The sequence below is a fragment of the Akebia trifoliata genome, chromosome 3 (genome assembly GCF_017979445.1).
Source record: "Akebia trifoliata isolate Shusen 1 chromosome 3, ASM1797944v1, whole genome shotgun sequence".
NCBI lineage: Eukaryota > Viridiplantae > Streptophyta > Magnoliopsida > Ranunculales > Lardizabalaceae > Akebia > Akebia trifoliata.
The window spans coordinates 49,780,272-49,796,685 of NC_141377.1; the positions used below are offsets into that span (position 1 = coordinate 49,780,272).

The following is a 16,414-nucleotide window of genomic DNA, read 5'->3' on the forward strand; positions in this document are numbered from 1 at the left end:
ACTAAGTTAAATGATTTATCTCATATTAGATGAGTCGACTCATCCGAAACAACTTGGCGTAGTCCATGAATGATAAGAGATGTAGGGGTGCAGCTTAATCTAATTCAAATCGAGAACCGAACCAAATCGTGAATTTTGAGTTGGTTTGGTTCGGTTTGGATTGATTAATGGTTCGACTTCAGGTTAAATAAATGAATAATCGATAGGTTCGATTGGGTTCTCAGTTTAGGCTTTGTAAATAACTAAACCAAACTGAGAACCGAATAAACATGTCATTTTAAAATAAAATCTAAGATATTTCTTAAGAAAGGGGCGTCTCTTTCCTTCTCTCTCTCTCTCTCTCATCTCTTCCAAAAATGAGGTGCAACTTGAACTCTTGAAGTTGCTACGATTGTCTCTCAACTCCGATGAGTTCATCAACTTTAGCGTGTTCCTCAGGTCATCCCCTTTCTTTCTCTCTCTCTCCCTCTCTCTCATATACACTTGTGAAACCCATTATCTCTTCCTCTCTCGATCTTTAGCTTTCTCACTCTCCTTTCTCCCTCTCCATCCCCATCTGTTTCATTATCATTGGATCTCATCTCCCCCTCTTGATCTCCATCTTTCTTTCACTCTCTTTGATCTTTCTCTCATTGTCTCTCTTTCTTTTTCTCATTTCCCGTCTCAATTTGTGAATTTCAAGAGGTGAAACCCTAAAATTTGGGTTGTAGAAGGTAAGATCTCACATTGGTCAGCCTGGCATTCAGGTAAGATTTTTATAAATCTTAATTATTTTTGTGGTTCTTGATCTTTCTATGAACCTGCAAGAGTCTCCTTTAAAATCTCAATCAGTTATTTCTTTTGAAATTAAAGCGAATTCGCACAAAAACTTTAGAAAATTTGTCACAGGTATTGTAGTTTCCAAATTAAGGTTTCACCCGGTGAATAAGGCGTGAATCTTGAGATGCAATTGAATTTGGTTCTAAAAAAATCATAGTTAATTTTTTTTTTTTATTGTTTTAATCTATTAGGATTTTAATAGCTTTCATGTTTATAGATTGATAATCAATCACGATTAGAAGAGTTTGATTGCCTTTCGGATCACCATTCCTGAGTAAACAAGCATGCTCATAAAAATTGTACAAAAATAGTGATCCAAACAGGCCCTTGATGTTACAATATGAAACTCTTTGTGTTTTTGATTGATTAGGGTTTTCATTAAGATTTTTGACAAAATCAATTTTAAAATCATAATTCACACACAATGATGTTATTGAAGCAGGGTTGAAAAAATTTATGCATCAACCAGGTACTATTTATCATTTTTATTAAAATTGTTTGTTTAAGAAGTTTTTTGACAACCCATGGAATTGAACCAAACCAAATCGAATTAAGGTCAGTTTGGTTCTAAAGCAATTTTGTTCGATTCTGATTTGATTCTAAACCAAACCAACTCGAACCAAGTTGCACCCCTAACGAGATGTCAAACCGAGTTTTGAAATAATGGGTGCAATTGCTAATTAGTGATCTGCAACTAGTTGGTCCTTTATCTAATAAAAATTATCACGTGTTTTGCACGTGCATTCCAATGGTTAGATCAACAAGGACCGATGTTTCCCCATCCATCTCTCTCTCTTTCTCTCGATTGCCAAATAAAGCAAATATTAATTTGACACATAGTCTTTCGTGGAAGCTCCCCTCTCTCTCAATTTGTCCTCCTTTTCTCATACCGGCTCCATCGGTATTAGGTCATAATCACAGACCAGAGTGTTTGATTCTTTTTAGGGTTAGGGTTTCTGTTTAATTTTGCCTTGAGCTCGACCTCCAGTAGTGGGGAGGGCATATAATGGGTGCAGATGGAGATCATGGAGACGCAAGTGATTCGGGCGTCGCTGGAGGATTCACCGTCCACATACGGTGCTCCAACGGTGCGAAGTTCTCCGTACAGACCAGCCCTGAATCTACAGTTGGAACATTCAAAGCTGTTCTGGCGCAGAATTGCGATGTTCCAACCGAACAACAACGACTGATTTATAAAGGTCGGATCTTGAAGGATGACCAAACCCTAGAAAGCTATGGTACACTCTCTCTTAGCTGATCTCAGTTTTTTTTATTTTTATTTTTATTTATAAACATTGGTGCTACAATTATAGGGTTTTGATTGCTCTTATAACAAATTGGGTTTTTGTTTGATTTACTCAATTTGGGTTTGTCACAGTTTGATCTCCATGTTCATTGATTCATAATCTATGTTCTCTGTTTGAGAAATTCGATTTGCGGAATGATTGCCAAAGATACCCTAATTTCAGTTTTTTTTTTTAAATTTAGAAATCCCTAATTTCAGTTGTTTTTTAGAAATAAGCTTGTCTGAGGAGAGAGAGGTTTTTAGAGAAAGGAAACTGGAGATTTCGATTCTGATTTAAGAAAATATTTCCTGGTGGTTTACATGGGGAAATCTGTCTAGGGTTGTAGAAATTATCAATGGATTTCAATTGTTGTAGGATTGGGCATAATATCTGTGTCCTATACCCCCCCACCTTCTCTGTCTAGGGTTGTAGAAATTATCAATGGGTTTCAATTGTTGTAGGATTGGGTGTAATATCTCTGTCCTATGCCCCCCTCCCCTCTCCCTCCACCCTTCTCAGTATTATGTAGAGATGAACATATTCCAGGCACATATTTGAAGTTTCAGACACTGAACCCCACACACCCATTCAATGCTGACAAGTCGATATGGTTTCATAGTTTGTTATTTTTCTAGAGTACTTTTGGTAAGTTTTTGGTATACAATTATAATACATGATTTACCCCAAAAAAATGTATAATCAATATACAAACATTAGTTCCAATTGAAATTCCTAAATAAATTTTTTTTTTTAAATGATGCATGTGTCTGACAAACGTTTCTGGTAGCAATTTTAAAGAAAATTGAATGTCCTTGGCTCATACTTTTTAAAAATTTTTATTATAGATTTTTTCTTTGTTTTTACCAACTGGGGTTTATTAAGAAAAGGAACCAATTTTGGGAAACATCGCAATGTGTCTGAGAAATTAGTTGTATATTGTGGTTGGGGAAAGATGATATTAGTTTTGTGTTGGCTGAAATAGTTTTTTTTTATAAATAAATTAAAACTTATTTCAGTAGTGTTGGTTTGCGGCTGAAACATCATTTCAGGGGTGTTTTGACAGATAAATTTATATAATATTTAGTGCCCTTTTTAGATGGATTATTTTTGGGAGTCTACTCTTTAGGGTTAAATTTAACATTTTTATTTGCTTCCTATATATATATATATATTTGATGCATAAAAGTATTTTTATTAATGTGGCCGGTTGAGGTGAACTAAAACCCCAATGAGAGACAAAGTGAAAGCAACAAAAAAGGAAACAAAACAAGCAACAACTCCACAAAGTTACGAACTACCCATATAGTTACAATCCAAATCCCACCTCCCCAAATTGTCTTCAAAATAAACTCCCCTCATTTCAATGAACACCGAGCTCCAATGAAACATAAGGCCAATAATTTCGATGTTCACCTTGTGGACTTTAAGCTCCTTGTTCTCAAAGATCCTACCATTTCTTTTGTGCCATAAACCCCAACAAATGGCTAAAGGAAGAATGGGCCACAATTTCCTCTTAAAAGCTTGAAAACCCACTTTCCATTGAGACCAACACTCAAACACACTCCAGAGGTACTTAGGCATGCACTCCGTCAAGTCGAATAAAGTAAAAAAGTGAGACCACACCCGGTAAGCATACTCACAATGAAGGAGGATTTGGTTCACTAATTCACAGTTCGACTTGCATAAGCTACAAAAGCTAGCGGAGATAATACCCCTTCTCATAAGATTATCCAAGGTTAGCAACTTTCCATGAACACCTACCCAGACGAAGAAAACAATCTTGGACGGAACATTTGATCCCCAAACCCCTTTGAAAGGTAAGGTTCCCACCGGATTTAATAATTTAAAGTAGATCGACTTAACCAAGAAGACACCTTTCTTTCCTAATCTCCACACACGAGCATCCTCATCACCAAAATTACCCGCCAAAACTACAAGATCTCTCAGAAACCCAGGTATATCCTCTATCTCCCAACCATTCAGCGGTCTTCTAAAACCCAAATCCCAAGACACCCCAATAGAAGATGGATCCACAAAATCTGCCACCCTCCTCACTTTCTTCAAAGAGATGGTGAACAATCCTGGAAAGCGATCTTTGAGGCTTCCTAAACCGCACCACAAATCCTCCCAAAATTGAACCGAGGAGCCATTTCCAATCTTGAAAGAAATGTTTCCTTGAAACAAAGCCATAATTCTTTGGATTTCTTTCCAAACTCTGCAGCCATCCACTTTCCCAACCGAACGCTTTCTCGCCAAACTTTGTCACAATCACTTTTCTCCAAAGTCCATTCTCACAACCAAACCTCCATAATCATTTTCCAAGAAGCGCGTTATTCATGCATCTAAGATTTTTGATCCCTAAACACCCATTCTTCTTAGGGCGACAAATTCCCTTCCAACTTACCAAATGGATTTTCCTCTTACCCTCCGAATTGTGCCACAAGAAATCCCTAAAAAACTTGTTTAATTTTGCCTCCACGCCGGCAGGCATAGTAAAAAGAGATGGAAAGTGCACATGAATACTAGAAAGAGTACTTTGAATCAAAGTAAGCTTACCCCCTTTCAATAAATAATGAGCTTTCCATGAATACAATCTCCTGCCAACTCTCTCATGGACTAGGCGCCATATACTGTTTTGCAGTTATAAGAAGCCAAGGGCAAGCCCAAATAAGACGAAAGGAGATCACCTGCCTCGCTCTCCAAGTTAGCTCCAAGGTAGCTTATGTCCTCAACATCTCCCACGACGAAAATCTTACTTTTTCTTGAATTTGAAGGAATTCCAGAAAAAAGTGTCAAAACACAGCAAAATACCATTCAAAGCCCGAATTTGCTGAATGGAGGTATCCAACAAGAATAGAGTGTCATTGGCAAACTGAAGATAAGGTACCATAGGACTATCTTCCGAGACCTTAAATCCTGAAATATCCCATTATCTACTGCTTTAGTGACCATCGTACCCAAAGTCTCGGCTACAATAATGAAAAGGAAAGGAGACAATGGGCCTCCTTGCCGCAACCCCCTCAAACTCTTGAAGAAGTCTGCATGAGAGCCGTTAACCAAAATTGAAAAAGGAGTTTAGACACACTTCATCACCCGACAGATACACATCTAGTCAAAACCCAACCAAGTTGTTCCAACTAACGTGATCATAAGTCTTTTCTAAATCCACTTTGCACACCACCCCTGGAACCTTAGATGAAGGAATCAATTGTGGACAACATTGTTGTACATCTAAGACATTAGTTATATGTTGGCTGCATATGTTAATGGTTGCATGTTAGCTGAAGTTGATATTATTATTATTATTGAATAAATTATTATTATTATTTTTTGAAAAAGGGGTGTTGGCGTGTATTTGACACGTGGTTTAGCATTGTGTTTCACATGATTTTTTTTGTTTAGAATTGATGTCCTTGCTAAACGGATTTTTTTTTAAACATTATGTTTTTTTAATCGGTGTTATTTATTTAAAGGAGCAAATTTTGGAATTCATAGTAAATTTGTAACACATGATGTATTAATTGTGAGTTGCTGACATATGACAATAGTTTGTGTTGAAGCACGTGGTATTGGCACTTGCTTGGACCTTTATGTGGTTTTAATTTTAGCTTGTAAATTTAGTTTCACTTTTTAAAAAGCAAAGCGTCTGCTTTATAAATCTCTAAAATTTAGATTTCAATTGGGGAAGTTTCGATATTGAAGAAATTGATGTCGTGTAGTGCTCGAATAGTTTCGGTGGAAAATCTCATTGCATTCATGGGTTTTGAAACATTCCATAATAGTAGATAACAGCTGTTATAAAGGTAACACCCTAAACCTCTTCCATTTTTCTTTCCTGAAAATAATGACATTCTGTTTTTGAACCATTTTATTGTTCATAACGGGCATCATTTACACAAATAATTGTTGTTATGTACGTTTATTGTTTCATTATTTTTTGTTCTGAAATGGTTTTCAAACTTAAATAATATCCATCATATGCTTTTATTTTGAAAATACACCTGTTATTTACCATTGTTTGAGTTCAGATATCAAGCTTTGAAACATTTTTTTGTATTATCTGTAGTGGGCCCCACTTTTATGTGACACTGTTTTGTTAACCTAATTTTCAAAATAAGGGCCCTTGCCCTTACTCAACCTTATAATGTTATTTAAAACCTTGTCAGTGTCATATTAGGAATCTCCAATCACTTGGTGCATGATTTTTCTTATATGTCGTTCTTCATTGATGGGAACCTTTGGAAATTGTTTTTCTTCAATTAAATGGAGCAATATAAATATTTCAGCAAACCGAAGATCTCATGGTTGCTGAGATTTCCTCATAAAATCATAAATATACATACGGGTTTGATTCAAATAAATGAAACGTGTAGGCAAAGGGTTATATTAACAGTATAGGGTATTAGTGGAAAAAAAATTGGTTAGATGCTATTCCATGCCACAGCTTGTAATTGCTACTTGATGTCAGGCATGGTCAAGCTTTTCTAGGCCTAGGATTTGTAATTTCATTGGGTATTGATTAACAATGGAGGACATTAGTTTCATCGAGAAATACTGATATTGTTGTAAACTAGTTCTTTTGTTCAAATGTTTATGATCCTCCCTCATGTGATGCCTATCAAAGTTTATTTTTTCTTGATGCGATGGGTGATGTCGTTTTGCGACCCATGTGGTGAATTTGTTGCAATTACATGATGGTGGATCTTGGTTTATATCCTTGCTAATTTGCAAATATTGTTGGAGATATTAGAATTTTGTAGAATGTTGTTTGTTTCATGCGCTCATATGTGATGCAACTAGGGTTATTTAGAAAAGAATTTTGAGACCTAATCATAAAATGAAGAGACTAAGGCTTGTTAGGGTTGTTGAATTCCTAGAAATTGGCCTGGAAAACTATCATCTTCTGAGTTTCAGGGAGAAGTGAAAAGCAATTTGGGATACTTGGGATGGTGATCAAGATTCAAGACGAACTTTGGACAGTTTCACAAAATCTTAACCAGGGAAAGAGATCTCGTCTTACGAAGGTCAGGCTGAAACCGGATTGTTCAGACATGTTTATGTAATTAGAGTATTTTTGGTTCGCTTGTGTCAGTGAGTCATGTGGTATTAAGTACAACATGTGAGTATGTGTAATCGAATTATGTTTATAAGGATGCCAAGGTTGTGGATTATAGGTGTCATGAAATATTTTTGAAAGTTTAAAGCCTTGTTTAAGTCATATTCGATGGGATTTTATTATCCTATAAACCCTAGCTACACTTATCTCGTAATGTGTAAGTCACTAAAGAAATTAAGACTTGAAAATATGATTAATGACTGGTAGATAGAGAAGTAATTTTTGAGTGCTAATATATGGCCAGGGTGTACTATTAAGATCTCTTAATGACACCTTATATGTGTGACATGTTTTCAAAAAAAAAAAAAAATCTTAGTGAAATATGGCTGCTATGGGAGAGACTAGCAAGCTGATCAATGATTAATAGAAAATTTGAGTGATTAGGTAAACTTAGGTTTTTCTGTGAAGTAACCAAGGTATCAAAGATTTTTATGTTGAGTGAATATTGTCATGGTAAAGCTTTTGGACCTGAGGATGATGCTTGTAGTTGGGTGCTGTAATAATGAAGGTTTGGTCTCATACGGGATTAGGGAATATGAGAGAAGCTCATAGGATCCAGTTATTATTTCTTTTTTGAATCATTAATGTTCAAATCAAAAGATTCTTTTAGTGATTTCGGCAGCATGGAAAGCTTAAATTATTTGTTCTCCCAGGTAAAGAGAAATAAACAAAGTCTCTGTTGGTAACTTTATGATGTATATATTTATCTACAAAACTAAGCAAAGGTGGTAACAAAATATGCTGTATGCTCTTCAGAAGGGTGAAAAAAGTGTTTTGCAATTGTCTCACGTCGAAGTATGTATCTTAACCAAAGATGGAAGCGGGTTATTGGAAAATTGGCCTTTTATTTTTATGTCTCTTTTGTTAAAATAGTTATGGAGAATTTTTTAGGTGCAGAAAAATTGCAGGAGTTGGTATTGGTAGTTTACTATGTTGACGGGCATTTCTTTGAAAGCAGGAGTTGGAGATCATGATAGAGATAATTTGGGAATGGTTTTATTATCTATGAGTGCTAAAATTGCAGAGATTGAGCTCCATTCCATAGCTGGGAATATAAAGTAGCTCCTAATAACTTTTCTCTCAGATTCTGTTTTTTAATTTGCCCATGGAATAGTAGAGCTTTCACGTTGTTGACCAGCACTCTTTAGGGCCACCTTAGAGGTTTTGATCATGGAATTATTGGCAGCTTCACTTTATCAATTGGTAATGTTTTAATTATTGGTATGGCTCAATGAATATGTAAAGACCCTCCAACGATGGTTGGACTCGCTCCTAGCTGATGCTGATCCATTCTTTGTCACACTTATCCTAAACTTAAATAGAAGGGAAATGAATGATAGAGTTATTTTTTGATTTGGTGCTATTTAGGTTTCCATACTTTATGTGCATCCATTATCTATACATGCCTTCATATCAACGATCTACTTGTTCAGGAATTTTGCAAATCCCAAATTTATGTATTTAGACCTTCCCAGCTTAAAAAAACTGGTGAAATCAGAGGGTTGTCACCGCCACGACATTATGCAGCTGACCTTTATTTACATATTTAATTATTTTTCCTGTTTATTTTAATATTATGTTGTTTATAGGTGTCCAGGCAGATCATACGGTTCACATGGTACGTGGTTTATCAGCTGCATCGACCAACACCACTGGTGCAGCCAATCTTGGAGGTACAAACATCACTCCTGGTGTTACAAGGAGTGTTGGCCCCAATGAAGGTGGGAGCTTTGGAGGAGGAGGAGGAGGTGGTCTTGGAGCGTCATTATTTCCTGGACCTGGTGTCAATGGCCTAGGTGGCAGTGGAGTTTCTGGTTTATTTGGAGCTGGACTTCCAGAGTTTGAGCAAGTCCAACAACAGATGACTCAGAACCCCAATATGATGAGGGAAATAATGAACACGCCTGTCATCCAAAACCTCATGAATAACCCCGACCTAATGCGTAACTTGATTATGGGCAATCCCCAAATGCGCCAGATCATTGATCGAAATCCTGAACTTGGTCATATACTTAATGATCCCAATACTCTCCGACAGACATTAGAAGCTGCGAGAAACCCTGAACTTATGAGGGAGATGATGCGGAACACTGACAGGGCGATGAGTAACATTGAATCTTCGCCTGAAGGATTCAATATGCTGAGGCGCATGTATGAAACTGTTCAGGAACCACTTCTGAATGCCACAACGATGTCTGGAGACAGTGGAAATGATTTGGGTGCAAACCCATTTGCTGCTCTTTTGGGAAACCAAGGTGGGAACCAGACCAGGGATCAGGCAACTAACCCATCGTCAATGAGTTCTGAAACAACTACCGACCCTCCTGCGCCAAATACTAATCCTCTTCCCAATCCGTGGAGCAGTGCCAGTGGTGAGATCTCATTCTTTATCAATATATTTTTATGTTCTAAAATTATTTGTTTTTTTTTTATGAATCATAAAAAAAAAATGTAACCAAAAACAATTATTCTAGGGATCATCAGTGTTACCTAAACACATGACACAGGTGCCAACTGTCAAGGTGTTGACTTGTTTTTGACCCACTAAAATTTGAACACAATCGCTCATCTGTACAAAAAGTACATAAGTATTAACAAATAAAAATGTATAAATGAAACAAAACTACAGGGAAATAGATATCATGCTTACATTAGCACCTATTACTCCCTTGAAAATAGAGAGAGCACAATGGAAGAAGAAAAAAAGAATTAAGTATGCAAATTGTTTGATATATATATATATATATATTTTTTTTATGAATAAAATTTTATTAGAATAGTTGGTTGAGATAACCAACAAAGCAAAACACAAAGACCCACGGCAAAAGAAGATGCTTGATATGTTAGATATGAAACATTTATAAATGAAACAAAACTACAGGAAAATCTTAAAGAGCTGATTGGAAAAACCTGCTTGATTTAAAGATGAAAAGTTAAATTATGTTATCAGCACCTAACTTAAATTATTTGATATGATACAAAGAGGCTTTAAGGACCCTAGCATTTTTATTCATAAGTTGTTATACTTGATTTTAAACACAATTTCAAATGACACTTCATTTTACTGCATCAAAAGAGACATATTTTGATGATATCCTAAGATGTTTGTTTTTCATACATGTCCAGAAGTGTCGTGCCATGTCATGTCGAGGAGTTTTCAAGTGCCAACAATTGTCGGCATGGAAAACATCCCAAAAGTAGAATTGCCAAAAGTAACACTATGGGGCATATATATACTAGAAAAGAGATGATAAGATCTTCACAAGAGGGAGAAGATATTTAGTACATAAAAATGAATCTCTAGCCACGCATAAAGATCAAGAAACTTTTGACTTAATGAAACTCAGATTCAACTGAATAAGAATTCCACGAGAGGGAGGTGATCCCTATTACATGAGGAACCTCTATCCAAACATATTTTGACTTTATGCTTACTTTTTTGGGGACTATGCATCTGAACTCTGTTCTCTTCTGTGATACTAATGTCTCCTCAACTTTTCCATACCCTCCTAGTATTCAATGATGACCAACCACAGTGTTGCAAACAACACAATTACCTCAAAAAAGTGCCTGTGTCCTGCTTTACTCATGTCTTCAATTTGGATTGGACCTGAAAACTTCTTTCTTACCCCATTTGAACCCTTTAATTAATTTGAAATGTCTTGTTCATTCTTAGAAACAGTTCCACTACGTCGAGCTTTCTGTGTTTGTAGCTTTTTCTGGCATTTTTTTAATCAAATGAGAATCCAGCTGCAGGAGGTTTGCCGACGAACACCACCACAAGGTCGAATCCAGCTGCTGGCGATGCAAGGGGGCTTGGAATTGGTGGTTTAGGTGGGCTTGGCCTTCCAGTTCCAGGGATGGAACAGATGTTTGGTGGCATGCAGGATTCCTCTCAATTGAGCCAGCTCATGCAAAATCCGGCCATGTCACAGATGATGCAAAGCCTTCTCTCTAACCCTCAGTACATGAACCAGGTAGTATTATGTTGTTTTTGCTAAATCAATTGATGGTTAAATATGTAAGAATGGAACTTTATCTCATTTTCTGACATGGTTTCTTTTTAGATTCTTGGTCTCAATCCTCAACTGCGCAGCATACTTGACTCCAATACTCAATTAAGAGAAATGATGCAAAACCCAGAATTTCTTCGCCAGTTGACTTCTCCTGAAACAATGCAGGTGATGTTACTTTAAGGCAATCTGCAGCCCTACGTTGTCTCTTATCTTCGATAGAGTATGGTGGCTTGTAAGCAGCCATGTAAAACTGTTGTAGTCTGAAACATCATTGATCCTGTTAGCAGTACTTAATCGGGTTAACCGTATTGGCAAGCTTCATCCATCCATCATGGTTGCGAGATTGGATGGTGCTTGAACTGAGTGGTTTTTCGTGTGACTGTGATTTGAAAGTTACCTGATGCTTTCCCTTCTTTATATTGATTTTTCTTTTGTCATTTCTGCAGCAAGTTTTGACTTTACAGCAATCACTTCAGTCCCTTGGTCAGCAACAGTCAACCCAGTAAGTTAGAACATATGTGTAAATTTTTTGTGTGCTCGGTAACCAGCAATAAAAATGATGTTGATCTTGCTTCCTTTTTTTTCCCTTTCTGAAAAAAGGAAGCAAGATCAACATCATTTTTATTAAATTGCTGTTAATTTTGCTTCCATATAGTTCTCCTAAATGCTTTTGGTCTTCTTTTTCTCTTATAAATAGCTGTGATTACCAGAAGTCTGTGAGTGGTATTATAAAAACTAGAAGGTGGCATGTGCATTTGCACATGTATATGAAGGGCTTATTTGTGATTTAAAATATTAATTAAAGGGTGATTTTGAAGATTACATAGTAAACAGGATATTTTTGTAATTTTCAAAACTAGCGAACATGATTTTAGGGATTTGTGATTACAATTTTCTTGTTTTTGACCAAAATGACACTATATTAGGTTTAAATGTAAAAGTGGGGGTATTTTTGTGTAGAACCACTTCTACTCCGCCTTCTCTCATTATATTAGTAATGATGATGTGTGAAGGGAATGGTTGACCAAAATCTATCCCAAATCTATCTTCACTTTGGAAACATAGTCGATTGTTGAATTCTCAAAAAAAGAGGAATACTTGGGTCTGGCTGGAAGAGGTAATGATGGTCAATTTCAGCGCTCTGCACAAGGCATACATGCAAAGGGCCCCAGTTCTATTTGATGTGTTTCAATCTAGACTCTTGCATGATCCTATTTATATGACCTTTAATGTTTATCTGTACATCTGCCACATTTTTATATTTATTTTTGATAGATAAAACTTCATTAGTTAAAAGGAGGTCGGGATGATTGTGTATCAATCTAGACTCTAGAGGACCGCAAAAAATAATTGCATGATCCTATTTTTATGATCTTTAATGTTTATCTGTACTTCTGCCATATTTTTATATTTATTTTTGTATAGATAAAACTTCATTAATTAAAAGGAGGTCGGGATGACCTACTTCAAAAATACATCCTTAAATCCCTTGATCCTTGTTGCTTTGGTTTGCTTATTGTGTGATGTTGTTCTCTTGCAGGGAACCAGGTCTGCCCAGTGGCGAGGCAGGTATACATTTCTTTTTCATATTCAAATTTATTTAATGATTCACTGCTTGCTCTTCCTATTTTTTCCTTCCGGAAATGATGTATACTACCATTGTATTTTAATGAAGACTGGCTGATGCACCATTCATGTGCCCAACCTCATGAATGCATTACAAAACTTCAAACTGCATAATCGGCTAAACTGCACAAAATCATTCACAGGATTTGGTGTTATGATATAATCAGATTGACATATCCATAATAGTTGTTTTTTTTTTGTTACTGGTTTCTGCATGTATCTCTCAGGACCAATCCTTTCATTGGAGTCACTAGGGGAATCTTTTTGCCCCCAAATTGGCTCGACTTTATTTTTTATTTTTTATCCATAGGTTTAAGTGTGAGCGTGGGGTTTTGAACCCAAGTATGTGGCATTACCCTGGGATCTGGTTTATTTTTTAGCGTAATGGTCTCCTTGCTATCAGTTGGATTCAAAAACCCATGCAAAGCTTTAAATGTGCAGCACAACAAACTTGTAGTTATGGAGAGATGTAGTAGAGTGTACCCATTGTTTTCTCTTAGTGAGGTTCCTGAATTTTCTGTTAATGCTTACATGAACAGGAGCACCTAATAATAGAGGAGGATTGGAGCTGTTGATGAACATGTTTGGTGGACTCGGTGCTGGCGGCCTATCTGTTCCAAACACATCTAATGGTTACTACTAAATCCATATTCTTTTGAGTCATGATAATCTGATGCCCTCCTACGCCCCCTTCACAGGACCGTAATCATTTACCTTGGGATATACAAGATAAAGATTTTTGGTTCTGCGTTTCCCGAGGCAAATGATCTTCAGTTCTGTGATGGGAGCATCAGAAAATCATTATTATTTTCTTTTTTATATATTCCCTATATTTTGGTGCTATTTTTTGACTTGTATTCGTTTGACAGCATAAACTTGGGGTTTTGTTTTTTTTTTATTTTTGTAGTGCCACCTGAACAACTTTATGCGACACAGCTGTCACAGCTTCAAGAAATGGGTTTCTTCGACACCCAAGAGAACATCCGTGCACTTAGTGCCACTGCAGGGAACGTCCATGCTGCAGTGGAGCGACTTTTAGGCAACCTTGGTCAATAAATTATTCTTATTTAAAAAAAATATATTTGGTTCACTGCTCTTTCGGGTCATTGTGTAAGATATTCTAAATCCATTGGCCAATGGAGTTTCTACTCACCTTTGTAAGGAAAAAGTCTAGCAACCAGTGATTTTAAAGAATGTGCATGCTTAAATTTTTGATGGGTAAGTGAATCTATTGTTAATGGTAAAATGGATTTTAAAGAATGTGCAAAAAGATGCATAGGACTTGGGTTTCTTATCACACAATTCTACTGCTTCTAACTTCATTTCCTTTGATACTTTGATTTGACTCAGTTATGTTTTTGACATCTTTCGTATGTCCTTGGATTTGGTTCTCTTTTGTTTTTGACGAGAATCATGTACTGTTTTAGGAGTTCGGTGCTCTTCCTGGAGTTAGTGGTCAGACGAGTTTTGTTTTATATAGCAGATCAACTCAGATGAGCGGCTCCTTTGCTGAGTTAACAAGTTGACTACGTCATGTTTTGTGGCCAAGTCAAGTTTACAGTATAAAGTTACCTTCCTAATCATCGATGGAGTAATGTATTCTAGATCATATTATTTCCAAGCCAAAGAAAGAGCTTCAAAACTCTTATCTAAAGAAGTATATCTCTGCAACCCAACTCTTTGAACTCACTCAAGAGTGACTCAACTTAGAAAAGCAAGTCTGCAAATTCCGCTAAAAGCAAGACCTCCCCTATAAATAAAAGCTCACAAATCATCTCTTTAATAGTAAAGGGTTTTACCTAATGGACTTTTTAATTTTTTTGTTTGTTTATTTTTCTGAAAGATCTGAGCACTGATAAGAATAAAAGCTTCATTTAGCACATATCCTAATTCACTAGAGGTATACGATCCTTTGTAAGATAGTCTTGAAGAGAACATGGGAAGGCCATGGTATTTCATACAATACCTTCTCGCAAGGACTTTAGATATGATCTTGTAGGACTAATGGTATGGCACTTCATTATGTGATTGATCTCTTAGCCATGTTTAGAAAGAACCAACACAACTGTTGCTGTAAATAATAATTCAAATATTGGGAATTCGTTGAGGAAAGATTCTTACAATATTTACATTCTTATAAATTTGAAGTACAGGATTTTTTTTTTCATCTTTGTGATATTGTAAGCTGTGATTGAGTAGGTAAAATACAAGGAGAAAAGTTGTCCTTCGGATAGAGCTCTACACCTTAAGATACATTGGCCCGGGCTCTTGCTTCCACTCTCACACTACGCACTAGTGCCATTAGTTTTGAAATAAAACCAGTAAACTTTGGATACCATCGTGCATGGGTGGTTATGTACTTTTAATGAATGTAGGGACCATTATGCAATCTGTTTTGACTACAACTAGGGGTGTCAATGGGTACCCAATTACCCGAAGTATCGAAGCCAATTAGTCAGTTTTGCGTCTACCATTATGGACCTGATCATTTTAGGGTCCAGTTAACTATCTTAAAGATCCTATAAGAATCGGGCTTTCTTTGACTGGTATCTGACTAATAAATTTATTTTGTTTATAATAAAATTAGTGGTACATGAACGTACATATAATCTATGGATTGGTGCTTCCTTAATTGTATGCCTCAACTCCTAGTGGTACAACTGGATCCAAGCTTCAGAAGATTTGAGTAGAGAAGGTTGAGGCCGTGGTGTAGTGCCTGCCAAAGATTCTCCGAAGATCAAGTCAGAAATAGTAAAGACGTTTAAATGAAAATTCAGAGTATGTAAATATGGAGAATATGACGAATAGTAAATTTCAGGGGTGTGATTGAATTATACTTACTTTTTTGAAGAAAAATTCCACCCATTTCCTTACTTTGAGTGGGAGTTTTATAGTCTCGAGTTCAGACAAGTGCCACTACATGGTTTGCCCAGGTGTATAAGCTAATTAGGTCATGAGCTGGCTAGTTGGTTGCGCTCTTGGATTTTGCTTCACAACTCATTAATGTTGGCACTTGAACTTGATTAAAAAATATCTTAAGACATTAATTGATGAGTTGAACTGATTTCATCGTTTTTGGGGTTGGTGAGTCAGGGCTTATCGTTGTCAGTACTGTTCTAATAAGTATTAGTGGATATTGTATTCAATGCAAATATTTCTCTCTTGGGGTACAATTTAGACTGCCTTGAATTCGCTGTCATATTATATTCAATGCTTTCCTCGTCATATGAAAAGCCTTTAAATCAGGGTCTTACTTCTTACTTTGGAAAGCCTCGAGTTGGAGCCCGGATGTTACAGTCTTAGTTCTCGTGCCTTAATTAGTATTTTTCACAGATGCTTAGGTCGATTTGTAATGGACTGTTTGAGGACACGTGTCATCTTTCAAGGTTGTGAGTGACTGAAATGGACTCCACAGCTAGGTCATTGATTAATCAATCATTCATTTTGCTTCAATGTTTTAAGTTCCTTAGTACTCCATATTAATGGCTAGCTCTTCATCCAAAATCTTCAAAAGTCTTATATGCCTCCATGCAAGGGAAGACAATGACCAT

General features: G+C 36.4%; 1 protein-coding gene across 2 annotated transcripts; it reads left to right on the top strand.

The window, feature by feature from the left end:
* The first annotated feature begins 1,650 nt into the window (after positions 1-1,650).
* LOC147407674 (ubiquitin domain-containing protein DSK2a-like) lies at positions 1,651-14,123 on the top strand. 2 transcript variants are annotated; one of them, XM_086436349.1, is made up of 8 exons: positions 1,651-2,057; positions 8,811-9,593; positions 10,978-11,198; positions 11,289-11,402; positions 11,684-11,739; positions 12,778-12,806; positions 13,403-13,495; positions 13,771-14,123. In XM_086436349.1, exons 1-8 carry the CDS (start codon positions 1,826-1,828, stop codon positions 13,917-13,919), a joined length of 1,677 nt encoding a protein of 558 aa, XP_086292475.1. In that variant the 5' UTR covers positions 1,651-1,825; the 3' UTR covers positions 13,920-14,123. The 2 variants fall into 2 exon arrangements, with proteins under 2 accessions (XP_086292475.1, XP_086292474.1); XM_086436348.1 differs by having other exon boundaries at positions 1,652-2,057; positions 10,972-11,198.
* The last annotated feature ends 2,291 nt before the right edge of the window (positions 14,124-16,414 follow it).